The sequence below is a fragment of the Hyperoodon ampullatus genome, assembly GCF_949752795.1.
Source record: "Hyperoodon ampullatus genome assembly, chromosome: 11".
In the NCBI taxonomy this organism is placed as follows: Eukaryota; Metazoa; Chordata; class Mammalia; order Artiodactyla; family Ziphiidae; genus Hyperoodon; species Hyperoodon ampullatus.
This window is the reverse complement of record NC_136924.1, coordinates 58,883,509-58,901,972: the sequence shown is the minus strand read 5'-3', so window position 1 is coordinate 58,901,972 and position 18,464 is coordinate 58,883,509. Positions and strand designations below refer to the sequence as shown.

Below are 18,464 nucleotides of genomic sequence, written 5' to 3'. Positions count from 1 at the left end.
CGTTCTCTTCTCCTGCCGGCTCCAGATGGAGGTTTTGGACCTGATCTAGCGAGGGGGGAAATTTTGGGAAGGCGAGATGACGCGTTATCCGTCTTAGTCTCTCTCCCCGAGCACGTGATCCAAAGTAGATATTGTCATATATCAGTTCGGAGCACTTCGCAGTCGTAGGAGGGGTTCTCTCTTAGGTAAGATGGGGACGTTCAGGCGATTGGTTTGCAAACACCGCAGAAACATTATGAAAATCAATTGCAGATTTGTATTCGTTTTTCTCTTGACACTCCCCTCCTCTCCATTCCACAGAGCGAGCAAAGGAGGAGAGAGAGAGGGTTGGGGTGGGGTGGGCGGTGGGATGGGCGGGGGCGGGGGCTAGAGGGGGTAATTGTATTTTTTTCTAGCTGCTGCTCTTTTTTATCCCCCCCAGGATTGGGAGAAGGAGGAGGGTTCTCACGTATGGGGGGGGGTCTTGCCTCCTCCCTGTAATCAGCCCAAGACAGGGCTAGGGATGAGGACCTCTTTCCCCACTGCCTGACTCTGCCAGAGATGTGAATCTTTTCCCCCAACTCTCAGGGACTCTTACCCCACCAACCTGAAGAGGGTCACAGCGCCTGTTTACAAGAGTTTGAAGAAGTCGATTCTTTTCCTGGCCAGGGCTGGGTATCAAGGCTCCCTTTCCCCTTTGGAGAGACTCCCTGGAAGTGTATCTGAAGTTTCCCAAAGGTGAGGCGGCCCAGCAGCAAGCCAGTGTCCCAACTTTGTCTGGCTTGCTGTGCTGCTGGCGGCTAGGGACTCAGATTAGTCATAAACAGTGGTAAGCAGTGAGCCAGCCGCCCAGCCGGTGCCTGGTGAAGTCTGGGAAAAACCTTCTCTAATGTTGTGTTAAATATTTAGTACGAGAGAGTGGCCCTGGGTGAATATTTCATGCCTGACTTTATTGTCAATCAATGCACAGAAAGCTACAACCACTGTGGATTTTTAAGTCTCAAACCCGCAAGAAAGAGGTTGGAATGAGAGTCCTGTGTCTTCTCTGTCAGGGGCCCTTTGGGTTGGTGGCTCGGTCTCAGCTTCTTCACTGAAAAGAAGCCCAGTGTCGGCTCTAGGAAGGATATGGTGGAGGGACTGGGTTTGGGGCTCCTATCCTTGGATGATTTGGGGACTGTGAGGTGGATGGTGGGGCCAGGTACAGGTCTCTGGAATAGACCAGCAGGGCAGTGGAAGGGAACTGAGGACCCTGGGTGGGCTGGGCAGGGCCAGAGGTCACTTTCTAGTGGAAACACCCAGCCCTGCTCCCCACTCCCCGGGGGGCTGCAGCCAGGCCCTGGTGGGTGCCACTTTCCTGTTTCTCAGTCCTGCCCTTCCCTGCCAACCTCCTGGATGGCTGTGACCCCAGAGGTGGACTCAGCGCTTCTGAACTTCCTTGCCTTTCTTCCCACAGGACACATTTGGGCAGCTGAAAATCAGTTTATTGAAAGGTTCTAGACTGGGTGCCAGAGCAACTGCCCACAAGCAGAAAGCAACCTTGCATCCAAGGAGGAGCCACCACGGCATGATCTGTTCTGTTCAGATCAGCAGGAGGAACTGAAGCCCCCGGGGACGCAGCCCACCGCACCCTTAGGAAAAGCCAGAAATGGCTCAAACCCTCTTTTAACCCCTAACTGTTGTTTGAAATTGGTTTCCACTTTAAAAATATTATTTGTATTTGATTTTCCTTGTTGAACTTGACAAGGTACTGAGGCCCCAATAGTAGATGGGGAAGACACAAAAAATTGTACCTTGACCCCAAATACAACCCCTTCCCAAATCATTCTTTCCCAACCCTCCTGTCTCCTCAAATTTACTTTAGAGCAACACCTGGGTTGGAACAGCCTTGGCCATGGGTCCCATTCTCGGGGAGGCTCTGGCATATCCAGGGACAGGTCTCCAGCATCCCTCTACCCATTCATTGCTGGGCACGGCTTCCCAAGCCCTCATTTAGTCCTGGCCGGATCTTAACTAAGGGCCAGATCTTAACTAAGGGCAAAAAGGAACTAGATTAGGGCTTTGCTAACGAGAAGGCTGCAAGAAAAAAAAATCTGTTGCTTTTCCTCTTTCCCCTACCTCTTTTTATAGGGTGTACTGGGGCCGGCATTTTTAATTATAATGATGGGGAACTATGGACTATGGCTTTTATGGGGTTTGTGCTCTCCTCATTAAACTCGAGTTTATTGGAGGCAAAATGCTCCCCAAACAGTGATAGGAACTGGTAAGAGGGAGCTGAGAGGTACCCCTATCCCTTGCAGAGGTGTGGATGAGCGTTCAGAGTCTCCAGTCTGGCTTTCCCCACTTCCCCCAGGGCCCTGGTTCCCCCTCAATCCTGGCCTCCTGGGCCTTGTGGGGCCCAAGCCCCCAAGGCAAATTCTGCACCGCCAGGGCCGACAGTGGGGAGGGGGTTCGCTTCCTGTGAGGAGACAGCTGTGGGCCTGAGCACTTGAATTTGACCACCAAAGTTTATTCCAGGGCCACCATAAAAGTGAGCCAGGCTGCTACAAGGAGCTGCTGGCGGCTCTATTTCCTTGAAACAAAAAAGAAAGGCAAGAGAGAATGTCAAAGGAGTCGATGTTCAGGAAATTCTAGGGTCTCCCAATAGAGGCTTGTGAACATTAATATTTTTCCCCCTAAAATTAAGGCACAAAGTTCAAAAAAATGTTTTTCTAGTTTTGGTCTGACTTTTAATTTTTTAACAGCTTTAAAAAATCCCAACAACTGGAGGTTGCTGCTGGGGTCAAGGAGAGAAGGCCTTGGCTGCTGAAGTCAGGGAGACGTTGATTGGCAAAAGTGCCCACTGTGTGGGCGAGTGGCTTCCCTGCCCAGTCCTAGGTCCAGGCCACCCTGAAGCATAGGCTGAGCTGCCTGCCCCAGCCGGCATCCCTGAGCATCAGTGCCTCCCCCCACGTGAGACCCAAAATCCAAAATTGGTTCCCAAATTGATTCCCAGGAGCCCTGGCAAGCCCCAGGCCGCGGAGAGGAGGCGGCTTTCCCCCCTCATCTCATGGGTGCCTGTGGCCTCTCCACCTACTGGAGTCCCAGCTTTCGCCTGAAATCCTCCTCAGCAGGGCCATCCTGCCCGCCCCACTGGCTCTGGGTGGCCTCATTCAGCACCGCCTGCCTGCCTGGCGGCTAGCAGGCAGCTGCGGTCTGGGCAGCCGCCTCGGTACTCTGGCCAGGGCCACGACAGACTCTTCCCTTTCACACACAGACACCAGAGGTAGCTTCAGAAGGGGGCAGTATCTCCAGGTCCCAGCCCAGCACCCCACACACAGTACTGGGCCCCCTCAGAGCTTGTCCACCTCCTGCTGCTGCTCTGGAGAGAGCAGACTGCGGTAGGGAAAGGGGTCCCCCCCACAGATCAAGAACTGGGAGGAAACCCCAGTTTGGAGAAAGGGGGCCCTTAGAGCTCTCTGGTCTGTAAGTTCAGTCTCTGTGGGGTCAATAAAGAGATAGGCAATCAGCGCATGGACACCTTCAGTGGATCCGAGGCTGGGCCAGCGAGGATTGCATCCTTTTGCACAAATCTCTCTCCCTTGCAATGCCACTGAGTTTAATAATCTCTTTAATGTGCTTGGGGATTTTCAGGCCAGCGGTTTATCCTGCACCCCCACCCCCAGCCAGGGAACTAGAAGGGAAAGGGACCGCCAGTTCTCAGACTCCCATCTCTCCTCAGCCCTGGCCATTGCCCCAATCCCAAGGCCCCAATTCAGGTCACCTAAGAGGACGCTGCTCCAAGGTTCCTCCGGCCCCTGGATAGGAGGAGGGAGAAGGGCAGCCCCTCTGCCCCCACAGCCCCACCCCCTTTCCTCCTCAGCGGAGGGATTGTCCCGGGAGGCTAGCAACGCGACCCCATTTCTCCCAATAAAAGTCCCATTTTACGAGCCAGTTTCACTGGCCCCTCACCAAATGCTCTAAAATCAAGGAAATGTCTTAAAAGCGGTCTGGAAATGGAGCCACTACCATTGGACCTTGGTCTCCAAACTCAGCTGCAACAGCACACACACACAAAAAATGCCTTTTCTGGGCAGAACTGCAGTGCTGAGCCACCCAGATCTCCGAACTCTTGGCCCAGTGGAGGCCGGGTTGGCCGGAGCCGCCATTCCCCAGCTTCAGCGCCTACTTAGGCTCGGACCCAGTCCGCGCAGATCAAAGTGAGCTGGCGGCATTTTTATGAGATCAACTTCAGTGGCCCTTTACTTGTGATCAGATGCCTGGGTTGAAAATGCAAAAGGGAACAGCCCATCAACCCAAAAAGGAAAAGGAGAGAGAGAGCGAGAGAGGGCGCAGGCATGGGGTGAAAAAATTCAGGTGACACATAGCAAGAAGATTCCTGTCACCCACAAAAAGACCCTTTCTTTGCCTGCAGCAAGAATTGTTTATGGGTCAGTCCCAGCCTCCAGGCCCTGCCATTTCTCCCCAGTTTCGGGAGCCAGGAAACCTGACTCGCCTGTGTTCTGAAGCCTGATCCGAAAGCTTCCACAGTGTGGACCTGCCACGTGGGGCAGAATGTGGCCGCCTGTACTCCCTTGCCCCGGCGGGGAAGTCGCCTTCTGCTCACGATTCAAAAGTCTCTCCCATTTTGCTGCTCTCCTCTCTGCGGTCTCCGTGGTTCTCCGGTCACTACAGTCAGAAGTTGAGTTACAAGAAGATTCGCCAGAGATTTATCGCCTGGCCCCAAACTTGGAGAGCCTCGTTGTCATAAACAACCGTCTATTGTCTAGACTTTTATCTCCGGGTGTGGATCATGCATTATTGAAGCTCAGGAGACACGGGCCTGGCTCTGGGGGGTGTGCGTGCAGCTGAGTGCTTGCCCCCTTGCCCCCAGGGGTTTCTGCGGGTAGGTTTAGGAGGGGACGCAAGTGTGTGTGTGCTCTTGGAGCTGGGAAGGTATACCTGAGGGTCCAAGGGTGAGGGCTCGAAATGGGGAAGGTCTGTCTGTGCCTGGGAACATTCTGGTGCATGTACTTGTGTGTTGGGTGAGAATTTGTCACGGTATGCTTTGTTTCTCGGGCATTTTAAGTGTTCCTGTCTGGGCTTTTGCGGGTTTTATTAACCTGTATCCGCTTGGCCTGTTATGTCCCTTGGAAGCAGATCATCTGGTGTTTTTCAGTATTGGGCCCATTGTGTGTGTGTGTTTGGCTTATCTGAGAAAATGGGTTTGGGTGATACCTTTCCAGTCTCGTTCCCTCAGATTCCCGCACCACCCTAAATCACACCTCAGCCTCTGCCTTCACCACAACGTCTTGCCTTGCTCCGCTCACTGCAAGTCCCTACATCTCCCAAGTGACTACCAATTTTCTGTCACAAACACAAAATACATTTTTGCAGGATGAGGTCTGGCTATCTTTGCCTTTCCCACCCTAGGGGGAAATCTCCCAGCTCGTAGTAAACTCCCTCCCTTCTTGGGGCTCCCCTTCTCTGGGCTGAGGGGGACCTCAGAAAGGGCTTCCCCAGTCCACTCTGACCTTCAAAGATACTCTCCAGAGAACTCCAGATAATGCCAGAGAGGGCCTGCCACTCCCTCCCTGGGGCTTCCTGGCAGCAACTGTCCTCACCCTGGCCACCCCCTCAGCCCCTTGAGTCCAGGCAGTAGGAAGTTTGCCCAGATTAAACGTCAGTGGGAGAGACACTTATCACCTTAGATCTCAGGGTCAGAGGCTGTTTTTGAAAGCCAGGCTCCTTTAACACCAGCAGAGATAATCAAATCCCCCCCACTTTGTTTCTCTTGATCAGAACACAGGGTGGCAGGGCTCCAGGCATACAGGCCTGAGAGTTCCCTGCCTGCCCCCACTGCTCCTGGCAGCTCCCACCTGGGCCCCAGACCCCACTTCAAGTCCCAGATAGCTCTTAGGCACCCTCAACCAGGTAGGTCAAGTGGGAGGGGACTGATCCCAGACTCCAGTTGAGAAGGGTGTAGGTGACAACCAGCAGGGGTTTGTGGGACATTAGATTTAACCAGAAGCCCCCCATCAGTGCATCCCTCCCTTCCCTTGCCATTAGAATTCCCATTTCAAAAGCAATGATTAGGCCTAAAAAAGGCTGAGTGGGCGCAGAGCAGGCGAAAACAAGCTGTGAGGTCCTGGAAAGAGGTGAGCCCTTCACAGACACCTCCATGCCATGTTCATTCTCTCTCTCTCTCTCTCTCTCTCTCTGTCTCTGTCTCTCTTTGTCTCTCTCTCTCTGTCCCCTAGTGCTGCTACCCTGGTACCCTGGAGGCAGAGGGCCAATGATTCCACTTCAGGCTCCTTTCTTCGGCCGCCTTCCTTCGCCTGAGCCCGCCGGCTGCCCGCTGCCCGCTGCCCGCTGCCGGCTTCCCGCAGCCCAGCCCGCCGCCGCCTCCACTCCGGAACTCGCTTTCCCTCCAGCGGGCAGGCAGCGGCGTCGCCTTACTCCGCCTCTCTCCCTGCCTCCCTCCACCCCTGCCTTTCCTCCACTTCTCAGACCAACAGATATCTAATATACTTGTCTCTCCGCACCCAAGGCCTAGGCTGAGCCGGCTCAAAGCTCAGGGATCGCAGCCGCGTTACAGGGTCCTAGCGCGGCGCGCTTCGCTCCCCGTCCCTCGGCTGCAGCCTCCTACTTTGCTAGTTGCCGGGTTCAACAGCTTCTCTCTCGCTTTGCCGCTTCTTCCCCCTTTCTTTCCGCCTCTGGATATGAGAAATAAATAAATACAAGGCTCCTGCTTCATCAGCCCTCCCCACTCCTGCTGCCTCACTTCCCCTCCTCCTTACCGAGTGTACCGCCTTGTTTTCGAAGAAAATCTTAATAGTCAGACATCTAAGCTGTAAATGAACATTTTTTTCTTTGTGACGGCTAATTTTCTCTCCAGTTCTTACGTCTTGCTCCGCTTCGCGGTGGAATGGAATGGATTTAGAAGTCTGCGTATGGGAGGGGGGAGTGGAGAGATGGAGCCCAGAGTTACAGACGGTGGCAAGAGATACGGAAGACCGAGAGATACGGAGAGAAAAAGAGGCATTGGGGTGGGGAGAGAAGGGAGGGAGAGGGAGGGAGGGAGGGAGGGAGAGGGAGGAGGGAGGGAGGGAGGGGGCCCCAGCTGGCGGGAGCGGAGCCAGAGAGAGAGAAAAGGAGAGAAAAGTTTCCCGGAGTCTTCATTAGTTGACTTCTCTGTCCACTGCTTCCCCCAGCCGGCCAAGCTCACCCCCAATAAAGGAAGGAGGTGGGGGTCTTTATTTATTTTTTTTAAGGCCCCAAAGAGTCCAGTGTTTACAAGACCAGAAATGCCACGTCCACGTCCTGGCAGAAAGAAAGGCTGAAATGGAGGACTGACGGCCTTCCTTATAAGGTACGATGCTAACTTGACCTTCACTTTGTCAGGGCGCCCCCCGCCCACCCAGACCACTGCAGGCAGCCAGGCAGAGCCCAGGCGACCCTGGCCTCTGCCTCCCTGCTTCTTTTTCTCTATCAAATCTCTCCTTTCCTTTTTTTTCACTTCCTCTTTTTCTCTTTTGTCCTTTTCTTCACTTTTTCCTACCTTTTCTTTTTTATTCCCTTCCTTCTCTTTTTCCCCTGCTTTTCTTCTTCCTGCCCCTTTCCTTTCACTCATTCCTTTTATTCTTGCCTGCTGGTTTCATGGTTTCCCTTGATTCTCTCTTGCCCAGCTCTCTATTGCAATCTCTCTCTCTCTCTCTCCTGATCTTTTGAATCCTGGAAACAAGAATAAATATTTTCAGTACTCTCCCATCCCCACCCCAGCTGACCTCCACAGCCCTAGCTTGGCCTCTGCCCCCATCCAGGTATCCCTGGGGAAGAGGGTCCAGGAAAGAAGGCCAATTTGGGATTATAGGGGCTTCACTCTGGGCCCAGTGCCTACTTGAGGATGGCAGTGAATTTGGTTTTGGTAAGACTCTGTCTTCCTCTCACTGGCCTCACCCGCCAAGTCTCTGTGACCCTAGTGGTCTTGAATGGAGGATGAAGCCCTTGTTTGTGGCGGTATGGGGAGAGCAGAGACCACTGCTCTTGAGACTAAGGGGGAGACTTAAGGACCAAATTGTTGTTTGCCCTTCTCTCAGCTTCCAGCCCCTAAAATCCTAGAGATTTCACTTAAGACCTTTGGGGAGGGAATTTAGAGAATTAGGGATTTCTGGAGATTCCCACAAACATGAAAATAGGAAAGAGACAGATTATCCAGGCCTCTCTGCTTTGCCTCTTGTTGCCTCCCAGGCTGCAACAAAGCCTCCGACATTAACTCTAATCATATCTTGTATGGCTATAAAATAAATGATATTATGGACACCCCTATAATTATCTATTATTTACTTACTTGTGATAACTGCAATACTGGATGAGGCAGATCTATGCAGACAATGTAAAGCCAAGCAAATATCCTGGAAAATGAAAGTGAATCTGTGTCCATTCTTGAGTATGTTCCAGAATCTGTAAGCCTGCCTAGGACCTCCTTGATTTAGGAGTAGCCATCTTGTAGGGGATAGGGTCATATTGGGAGACCCTACCACTTCCTTTCCCCCCCTACATCCCACTTCTCCTCCTCCTTTGCACAGACACCAGAGAGGATCAGACAATCAAAGGGAAATTCTTTCTCTCTCCCCCTACAATTATCCAGATAATTGCATGAATTCTTCCTTGAATATTGCTGTGTAGTCAGGGTTGAGATTTCAGCAGGAAGTGCAAGGGACAGGATTCCAAATGGGAGAAGCTGAGAGAGTCCTGTGTTCTTACATTCCCATACTTTATAGTTCTGTCTAGTGTTACATTGTTTCTTCAGGCAAAGATCTTTGTTCTCTTTCAGTCATATTTCTCCCTTCCCCCTCCCTTTCTCTCTCCCTCCTCCCTTTTTCCGGTCCCTTTAAAGGAGACCCAGATCATCCTCTGCTCTTAATAGATGACTATAAAAGTAAAATTAATTCCCCCCTGCCTTTTAATATCAATATCTCTCTGTTAAGTATGCACATTGGTGAGAATAAACAGTATTAAGTGCTGCAACCCAAACCAGCAATTATATCCAAGGGTTTTTTTGGGGGGAGTGTTTCGTTGTTGTTATTTGTTTTCCATTGGGCTTATCTGGGGGTGTTTACTCTGCCGAGAGATAACCAGGGGGTATTTGTATTATTTTTACAAGCTCATTGGGGCCTGAGCCAGTACCAACCTGGTAGAAAAAGCAACCATGAAGCCAGAGAGAGAGCCAAAGGAGGGAAGAGAGCGCCAGATGGAGATGAAAAGGAACCACGCGGAGAAATGCAGGGAAAGAAGGAGGCAGCAGGTTCCGGAACAAACGTGGCAGAGGGCAAGACAGGCACTCATGGACAGAGGTTTATGTATTTTTATTAAAAATTTTTTTAAAATTTGGGGCTCAGTGAAGAAAAGGGACAACTCAGGAAAGGGGAGGGGAGAGGGAATTATTCGAGTCACAGCGTGACCACCCCAGAAGGGGAGAACACTGGATACACCAGATCCTCGGTGATCCTCGGTGCTGGTGCTGGAGCAGGAGCAGCACTGGGCTCGCTCTGGTTCCGATTTGCCGCCGTCCCACAGCCCGTCGGGCTGGGCTATCGAAGCCCCCCCCCCCCCTCGCGGCCACCAGGGCTTCCTCGCTTTCCTTATCATTCCATCTTTATGACGAGGCTTGTTAACAAGACCAGCGAGCTGGCCACGCACATCTATCTCTGCCGCTCGAGCTCAGCCAAGCAGCGGCCGGCGGGGGCGGGGTGGGGAGGGGACTGGTGAGGCACTAATTAATTGATTTCTTTGGACAGTAAAGTATGGCCGCATCTACATGGAACCTATCGACTCATAAACAATATCTCTGTTGGGTGTGAGTGTATTGTCTCTCAAAGAATTTTTCCATAGGCGTGTGTCATGTAGTCCAGGATTTTTAGCTGCTAAAGAAAGACCCAAGTGGGACTCATTTTTAGGGGGCCAGATCGGAGTTAGCTCAGCTCCAGAAAATACTTTAAGTTATGACTGCCTCTGAAAAAGCGTTGGGAATGGGTTTTGTTGAGAAAAACTTGGGTTATTGGATAACCTTTCCCAGTTGCTTGTGTAGACCTGGCCAAGGTTAAGGATGGGAACTGGAGTCGAGGAGCTGGGCAGGCCGGAGTCCTCTTCCTGGTCATCTGGGATGGAGTGGGGCTGCTCTCGGATTTGAGAGGAGCATAGAACACAAGATCCAGCCTTTACTTCATACTGCTCCCTGGACTTGAGTTTTTAAAGTAAATTTTTAAAAAGTTAAACAAACCTTAGCTTTCAAGAAGCCCTTGCATGCCCAGCACACAGCCGGAACCTGCCTGTTAAACACCTCACCTGGTTGCTGCGCTTCCTTCTTTCCCCCTTTCCTAACTGGCAGCTCAGAGTGACTGTATTTGTATCTAGAAGAACACATCCTGAGACAGAAGGGGTAACGTAATTCTACAAGGCTAATTCCATACAGGAGTGATTATGCAGTCAGAGCCTGCCGCAAACAGGACCTAGGGCTCTAAATATAGACCCTGACCTCAGACAAGAGAAGCAACAGTTAAATAGAGATAGAAGACCACTCATATAAATAATCCACGTAGACACAGAAGGGAGTTTGTAAAAGACAGAAATAATAGAAATACGGGACAGAAAAGAGGTTCAGCTGATAGAGAATGTCATTGCCAATGCCTGTTTTTAAGATTGCCAGAGAAATGTGTATTATAGATACAGTAACATGTGAAATCAAAGTATGTACTTCAATGTATTTGGTACACATACACCATGTATACAAACATAATTCACAGAATATATTTTTCATACACTGGGTTGATAGGCACTTTGTGTATATATAATAACATGATGTATATTTTCCATGCAGTTTTTTAATGTGGATATATTAATATCTGGATGCATTGTTCATGTACTGATTTTATATGCCCTTTGGAGTGTATACATCCATGTAGCTAAATTGATGTAGGACTGTACCTCCCCTGCGCAGGATGTGTGCAAGTGTACTGTTTAATCTATGTAAATGAATTTTTACATGTGATGGGTATACATGCTATATGTAATCTTTTCCCAGGAGGTCGTTTTCCCATACAATAGATAAGAGTGCCTCCATATGTATATTTTCTAGAGAAATATATTTTCCATGCCCAGAATGTACATGTAGTATAGATCTCTGTGCATTTTAGACTGTTTCAGTATATCGGTTATGTCGGCAGTATGGTCAAGCGTGCATTTTGTGGAACATCTTTTCCATGCTCCGAATGTGGACTATGCGTCTTTCACAGGGAGCTTTTCTAGCAACAACTGCCGGTGAGTTCCGCACAGACCGGTCCTTGAAGGAAGTTCTCCACTCCGGGTCAGGGAAACTGACAAACGGAAGGCTTATCTCGGAGTCCCCAGGAAGCGGCTCCGGCTCAGAGAGGAGAAATCACCCCCAGGCAACCGGCTGGGTCACACTGGCTAAAGGTCCGCTGCGTTTGGTCTCATCCAAGCCCAGTTCCTCGGCTCTGGTGCCAGGCTCCCTCGGGCGGCACAGGCTTTCGGAGCCTGGGGCAGAGCCGCCGGCGGTGACGAACCCGGCGGGAGGGCGGGCCGCCGCTGTGGGGACGCCGCGTGCCCAGCAGAGGGAGGGCACTTGGGAGAAAGGCCTGGTTCCCACAGCCCGGCTGCGCCTCGGACTCGGGCTGTTCTTCGAGGTCACCCACAAACCCACGGAGCGTCCCCCCGCCTCCGGGCTGTGGCTCAGGGCCGAGCGGCTGGGCGGGTCCGGGTCTTCGCGGCCTCCGCGGATCTGGCCAGCAGGGGTCATCCGGTCCTTCGCGGGAGCCGGCGGCCCTCGCGCGGCGACCGGAGCTGCCGGCTCTGTTCGGGCGGCGGGGCCGGGGCTGGGAGGCGCGCCGGGTTTCCTCTCCCCGGGACCCCGGGCACACCGGAGCCGAGGCCGGGCCAGGCGGGCGGGGAACTGGACTGAGGCCCCGGAACCCTGTCCGCCGGGCCGGCGCACGGAGCGCTCCGGGCGCGGGGCGGGGAGCGAGCGGCCAGGCGCCCGCGTCGGCCACCAGCGGCCGGCGGGCCTTTGTCTCGGGGCCTCCCCTGAGCGGCGATCGCGAGCTCGGCCCCCGGCTGCCGCGGTGCTGGGCGTCCGGTGGCGGAGGGCCCGGGACGCACGCTTCTCCGCGGAAAACCGGCAGCTCCGTCCGGAGGCATATACCGAAGGGCGGCCGCTCGAGCCTAACGCTCGGCTTATACGCGGCTGCGGGATCCCAGGCCTGCAGCCCACCTCGCGCTAAAATTACACCGGGACCTTCGGCGCCTCCCTGTGCCCGCCGCGCAGAGAGGGTTGGGGGCTCCGGGGTGCGTTTCCCGCACGGGTCGGGGGCCTAAAAACCGCTCCTACTTTCCTGGTGATGGCGGGGAGGATGGGCGGGAGCTCCGGCCGGTCTGGAACCCAAGGTCCCGGGGGTTTGATTTTTCGAAGATCGGGGCCGGCGGTCCTGCTCCGCTCTGGGTCTGAGCCATCGATCGCGCCGGGTTTCCGGCTGCATTAGCATCCACAGAACCCGGGCTGCCGGGCCCATCTCCCACCCGCTCGATAGTGGCTTTAAGTACCCTAGCTGCGTCTACTACGCAGCTCAGAGTGGAGTAGAACTGGGTGATAATCAGGGCCAAATACACAACTCATTTGAATGGCGTAAGCTTACACATACACAACAGTGAAATTATTTTTCTACCTGGATTATCCAGATAACTCTCTCCTTTTCTTGTTCCTCAAGACCCAGTTAGAGACACAGGGTGCTTTGTCTTAAATCAGTGGAGTAAATTGTAGTTTGAGGGCTTAAGCCAGACAAATACTTGCAAAATAGATGCAATCTTTGCCCAGATCCAGAGCTCAGCCAAGTCCTGGGTATTTGGGTTGTGGCTCCAGCCATGACCTTCTCTTTGGCCACGAGACCCAAGGACTTGTTATTCAGCCATTGGGAGGAGGTTATAGTGTTTTTCCTTCTCTGACAGCTTCCCCAGTTATTGAGTCTCAGGGCCTGCATAGACAAAAACCCAACAAGGAACCTTCTCTCTCAGATCTGCAGTGTCTCTGGGAATAAATCAAGGGAATAAATTAAAGGCCAGTTATTCCTGACCTCTCTAAATTCCCTCTTTCCTATTTAGCCAGAAATGCCTTCACTGTTAATTCTTCCTGTATAGATGTGGTTTAAGAAGAGGGTAGTCTCTTGCCTGGATTCACTGGGATTCAGACCTCCCCCCATCTTTATTCATACTCAAGGGCAACCACTCAGTCCCTCCCCTACACCACCAGCTCAAGGCTGCCAGAAGCTATCCAGTCCCCAGCCTCCCCTGAACTCTGTGGGCCCTTTATAGGAGTACTCTCAAAGCTTGGGATCTCCTTCCTGCCAGAATCCTTCAGATGCACACTCAGCAGGGGATTGGGGCAAAGGGAGGATGGGATTTGGTCTAAATCTGCTACTTTTCCTAGTTGCAGAAGTAAAGAAAGGAGCGGTGAAAGAGAAAGAAAGATTTCAGGGCAGGAGGCGTGGCTCGGGGAGGCTGGGCTCAGAGGGGGGCTCTTGTTATTCTGGAGCAGGCCCAGGAGGGTGGAGGGGGAATTTGGAGGAGACTCCGTGATTGGAGCCTGGCTGTGAGAAAGGGAAACTTGGGGATCAGAGGCTCACGGGTGGAGGCAGAGGGAGGGCATCCCATCCATAAGGAAGGAGTGAGGTGGAGGTGCAGAGGACTCATGGGCTCAGCTGAGACTAGACTCTGGCCTGGACCTGGGCCTCTCTCTGTCATGGCCTGGAGAGGCCGCAGCTGGCAGAGGCGGAGCCTATTTCACCAGCTTCAAGGGGTCTTTAGTACCCTCTCCAGTCATCTTGCAGTGCACACAATGTGCTCTCAGAGTGAAGCCACAGGGTTAGAACCATCAGGGTGAAGTGTGGACCCAACAACCCCTGCCCCTACCCCATGACACTCTCACCATCCCAGCTCCAACCAGCTCTTGCCCCTACCCTGGCTTCACTTCTTGGAGATCTTGCAGCTCAGACTTCCTTTTTGTGGTCCTGAAGGTAGTTTCAGCCTCCTCCGGGCTGTCCACATTATTTTTACAACCCCACGACTCCTAAGATATCCCTCTCCTCCCCCCAATCTACCATCCCCCAATTTTCTCTCTGCTAGTAATTGCTTGGGACTGGAGATGGCAGCTCAGCAACAGATCTTGGTTGCTTGTATATTTTTGTTGCCCCTGCAACTGCTCTTCCATTATTATTATGCGTTTATTATTTTTATTATTCACCTGGGCTGGAAAAAATAAAGTGGGGGAACAGCTAGGAGGTTGGGGATCCCATTCTTTCTGGGCATAGGAGACCATGTGTATGGAGCCAGTTTAAAATTTTTCTCTCAAAAAAATCACATCATCATACCATCATGTTTTAATTATTATTATTAATATTAATATGATGAAGCAACTCTGTACAAGGACTATATAAAGGGAAAACGTGCTAGAGACAGACGTTTGCATAGGAGGGCACACTACAGAGAGCCGGGGAGGGAGGAAAGGAGGGTATCTACCCACAGGGATCACACTAGGTACTAGCAACAGACACAGAGAACAAGACACAGATTGCCAGAGAAGCTCTTGGAAATCAAGTTTAAAGCGACAGGAAGAGAATATTGCATATCTTTGTCCCCCCACCCCTTTTGAAGTGTTTTGGTCTCCTTTATTAAGCTGGGAGAGTCAGGCTGGAGTGGTGAAACTCAAATCCAGCACCCCAGAGACCAAGAGGTCACAGGAGGGGCTGTATGAAGGGGTACATGGGTGACCAGGCAAAGAGGGGAGTGCCTCATACCCAGCGCCAGCCCACAGGGGAGTGTGCAGACAGCTGGAACGGTGGTGATTTCTGCAAACTTGTACATAGGTTAATGTGGGTGGGGAAGTGTGTCAGGTGCCCAGTGGGGGATGAGGGTATGTGATTGTACGGCTACTCTGCAGGGCTGTATTTGGGGATATGAGGCTGCCTGTTTGCAAGTACAGTCAGGAGAGTGGTGTGGGCCGAGTGCTGTACTGGACAGCTGTGCCTGTATGTTTGCCCATGCCTCTGCACAATCTTTCACAGGGACTTGAATCTGGTGGGAGAGTGGATTGCCTTTCCAGGGTGTGGAAGGAGAGACTCTCCCCAGGTGGGAAGAACTCCAAGCCAGTTTCACACTGTCCAGGCTGGGCTTAACTCCCATCATTCCCCTGCTTCTCGCCCTCTTGATCCTGGCAAGGGTGGGTCAGCAGGTGGGAGCTTGGGGGACTCTCACCAAGGGGAATCAAAACAGAGTGCAAGAAGGCAGGGGGGCTCCTTCACAGCTTCTCTTTCGGAAGCCAGCCTGGGATCTACTGGGCTGGGGCTGGGGCCTGAAGGGGGCTATGAATAAAAGGCCCTCGGCTGAAGAAGCCACTTTCTGGCCTCCAGTGGGTTTGGGGGATGTGCCCTTCCCTCTTCTCTGGTCCTCCTAATCTTTGGCTCCCTGGCCTGGGGGCGGAGACAGCGGATCCTGAGACAAAGGGCGCCGTTGGGTAGCAGGTGGAGTAGGGGTGGGTAAAAGAGAGAAAGGAGTTGGGTGGGGGGCTGCAGCGCCCCCTCCTTCATTGTCACCAGCCTGGGAAACCCGGGCTGAGCGGGGGCCTCCGCGGCCGGTAGCCCCTTTTAGGGGCGGATTCTCCTCCCGCCTCGTAAATTACGCCGGTCCAGCCTCCGGCCGGCCGTGACCGTGAACGCCAGCGGCGAAGGGAGAATCTGCAGCGGCTGCCAGAAACTCTCTCGGCCAATCAATGCCGCGCTTCGCAGCTCCTTTTACAGCTTCCTGGGCTTCCCGGAGGGCCAGGTGGGGGTCCCTGGGGTGGCTACTGAACCTGAGGCTGCGTCCGCTCAGCTCTCAATCCCCCGCTTGCGGCTTCCGGTCCGCAGCCGCCTCAGCGGCAGGAAGAAGAGTGGATGACAGCACACCTGTGAGCGAATGGGCGCAGGGGGCTCGGGAGAGGGCTGGGGACCAGGAGACGGTTCGGGTGGCCTGCCCTAGAGGGGACAAAAGCCTGATCACCTTGTCCACAGCCGAGTCTGCCAAATGCTTGTGCCTCGGCCTGCTCTGCGTCCAGGCCTGGAGGACCCAGACCCCAGCGGACTTGGACATTGCTGATCATTCTGTTCTCCCAAACCACACTTCCTCCTAGCTTCCCCCACTCTCTTCTGCCCTCCCAGAGCTACCCTGACCCCTTCCCTGCTCTCTGCCCATCCTCCACTCTTGCTCCCTCCTCTCAGCCTCTCCTAACCCCAATAACTGCAAGTTCTGAGAGCCTTGGTCCCACTGTCCCCACCCTCGCCTACTCCTGCAGGCAGACAGACCTAAGACCACGGAAGGAAAGTGGTGGGAGGGGACGCCTGAGTCACCTTTCCTCCAGATCTTCAGAAGGAGGCCCAACGCCCCAGTCCCACGTCAAACTAGCCCCTCCCCAGCGCCTCAGCCTTCCCTGCCCCTACCCCCTGCCAGCAGCTGTGGGCTTCCTCTCTCCCTGGCTGGGTTCTTCCCTTCTCTCTGGGACCTGGCAGGGTCTGCTGGGGGTGTGTGGGAGGGAACCACGAACAAAACAGACAAGAGGACGTCCCAGGAGGACCTGCCAGAGACGCCTGGCGTTCTAAGCGGGGACTGTGTCCCAGGCAGTGCCCCCTCTTGCTCTCTGCCAGAGACAGGCTCAGTCTGGGGCTGGTGCCCGTGTCTTGCCCCCTAAAAGAAGGAGAGAGCTTGCTCCCTCAACAGAAGTCTTTTCTTTTTCATTCTGCGGTTCTGAAACCAGATCTTGACCTGCTGGTCACTAAGATTCAAGCGGTCTGAGAGTTCTCTCCGGCGCTGCCTTGTGATGAACTCGTTCACCAGAAACTCGCCCTCCAGCTCCGCCAGCTGCAACTTCGAATAGGGTTTGCGCTTCTTCCGTGAGCGGCTGTGGATCGGGTACCAGGGCGCGCCTGGGTGGAGACGAACCAGCAGGGTTGGCCAGGAGACCAAGAGGTGACAAGCCCAGTACCGTTGGTCCTTCCCCAGCCCCTTTCACCTTGGCCTAACACCCGACCCCAGGCTCTTCCTCTCCTCTCTTAGGAAGACTCCCATCCCCACCAACTCCTCTGCCGTCATCAATCTCTTTTTCTCCCTTCACTCTTTCTCCTTGCCTCGCCTACTTCTCACTGCAGTATCCCAGAACCTTCTAAATTCCTATCCTCTCACTTCTCCCCAAACCTCTTCTTCTCCAGGAGGATATCCTGGCCCCTTCCTCTCACATCCTCCAGGATGGGGTCCTGATTAGTTAGAACAGACATGAGCGAGTGACAAGAGTCAACCACTGGCCTTTCTTTAAAAAAAAAAAGGTAATGGGGGCCTGTGGGAAGGTGGAAAGAGAGGCCCTGGGAGGGCAGGGACCAGCCTCTGGGTCCCCACGCCCCCAGGCCTGGGGAAGTCTGTCAGAATCCCCTTTCTCCGGAGCTCCCTGCCCCCTCCAGCTGCAGGCCGAGGAAGAAGGGAATCTCTAGTTCTTTTAAGGGGATATTTACATGTTTATAGGGCTTCCCCCCCACACTCCCTTTTTTAAAAGAAGCGCTTCCTCACCACACAGTCTGTCACCCCAGGAGGCCCTAGCTCAGTCCTACACTGCCCCCCGCCCACCCCGGGTCAGACGTCCCGTCCGGAGTAGCCTCGCGAATGGGCCGGGGTCCTTACCGCTGGCCGCGAGGCCGCCGCCGGGGTTTAAAGGCGATACCAAGCTGCCGGGGTCGCCCGCGCCGGCGCCCTTGTTGCCCTCGTTAAGCAGGGACGAACTGGAGTCGGATTCCAGCGACTGGCACGAGGGCGGGTCGTGCGGGGGTCCCGCGCCACCGTCGCCGCCCGCCGCGTAGTCGTACTTGAAACCGAGCGCAGGCGGCCCCGACGGCTCCAGCTGCAGCAGCGCTGCCCCGGGCCCGACTCCTGGGCCGGGGTCGCGCCCGCGCTCCTCACGCTTCAGGCCCCCGCCGCCGCCCTCGGCGCACGGCTCGCGGTAATAACCCTTGCTGTCCTCCACGCGCGCCAGCTCGCACGTGCGGCCGAAGGGCGGGTTGAGCGACACCGGGCTGCCGAGATAGGGCTGCGGGTAGCCATTGCACGGCTCCGCCGACGGCCAGGGCAACGAGCACACGTTGTCGCGGCGCGGGTAGGACAGCGAAGGCAGCCCGGGAAGCTGCGCCCCGGACGCGCGGAAGTTGGGGAAGTAGAAGGTGTCTCCCGTGTGGATGTTCACCAGCGGCCCCACAAACCCGGGATTCAGGAGATTATGCTCGCCCATTTCCGCGGGGCCCGACCGGCAGCTTCTACTTTATTGCTATCTGACATTAAACATAGTTAAACCTGCACCCGCCACCCATTGGCCGTCCAGCTCACGTGGGCGCCGCCGCCAGGGGGATGGGTGGGGACAGAGAATCCCC

At 54.1% G+C, this 18,464-nt stretch overlaps 1 protein-coding gene across 1 annotated transcript; it reads right to left on the bottom strand.

Moving 5' to 3' along the window:
- Positions 1-16,740: 16,740 nt before the first annotated feature.
- On the bottom strand, positions 16,741-18,325 carry HOXC12 (homeobox C12; the record flags this gene model as incomplete). The annotated part of the gene is made up of 2 exons (XM_079715955.1): positions 16,741-16,979; positions 17,725-18,325. The coding sequence occupies 2 exons, from the start codon at positions 18,323-18,325 to the stop codon at positions 16,741-16,743; spliced, it is 840 nt and encodes a 279-aa protein (XP_079572081.1).
- Positions 18,326-18,464: the final 139 nt, after the last annotated feature.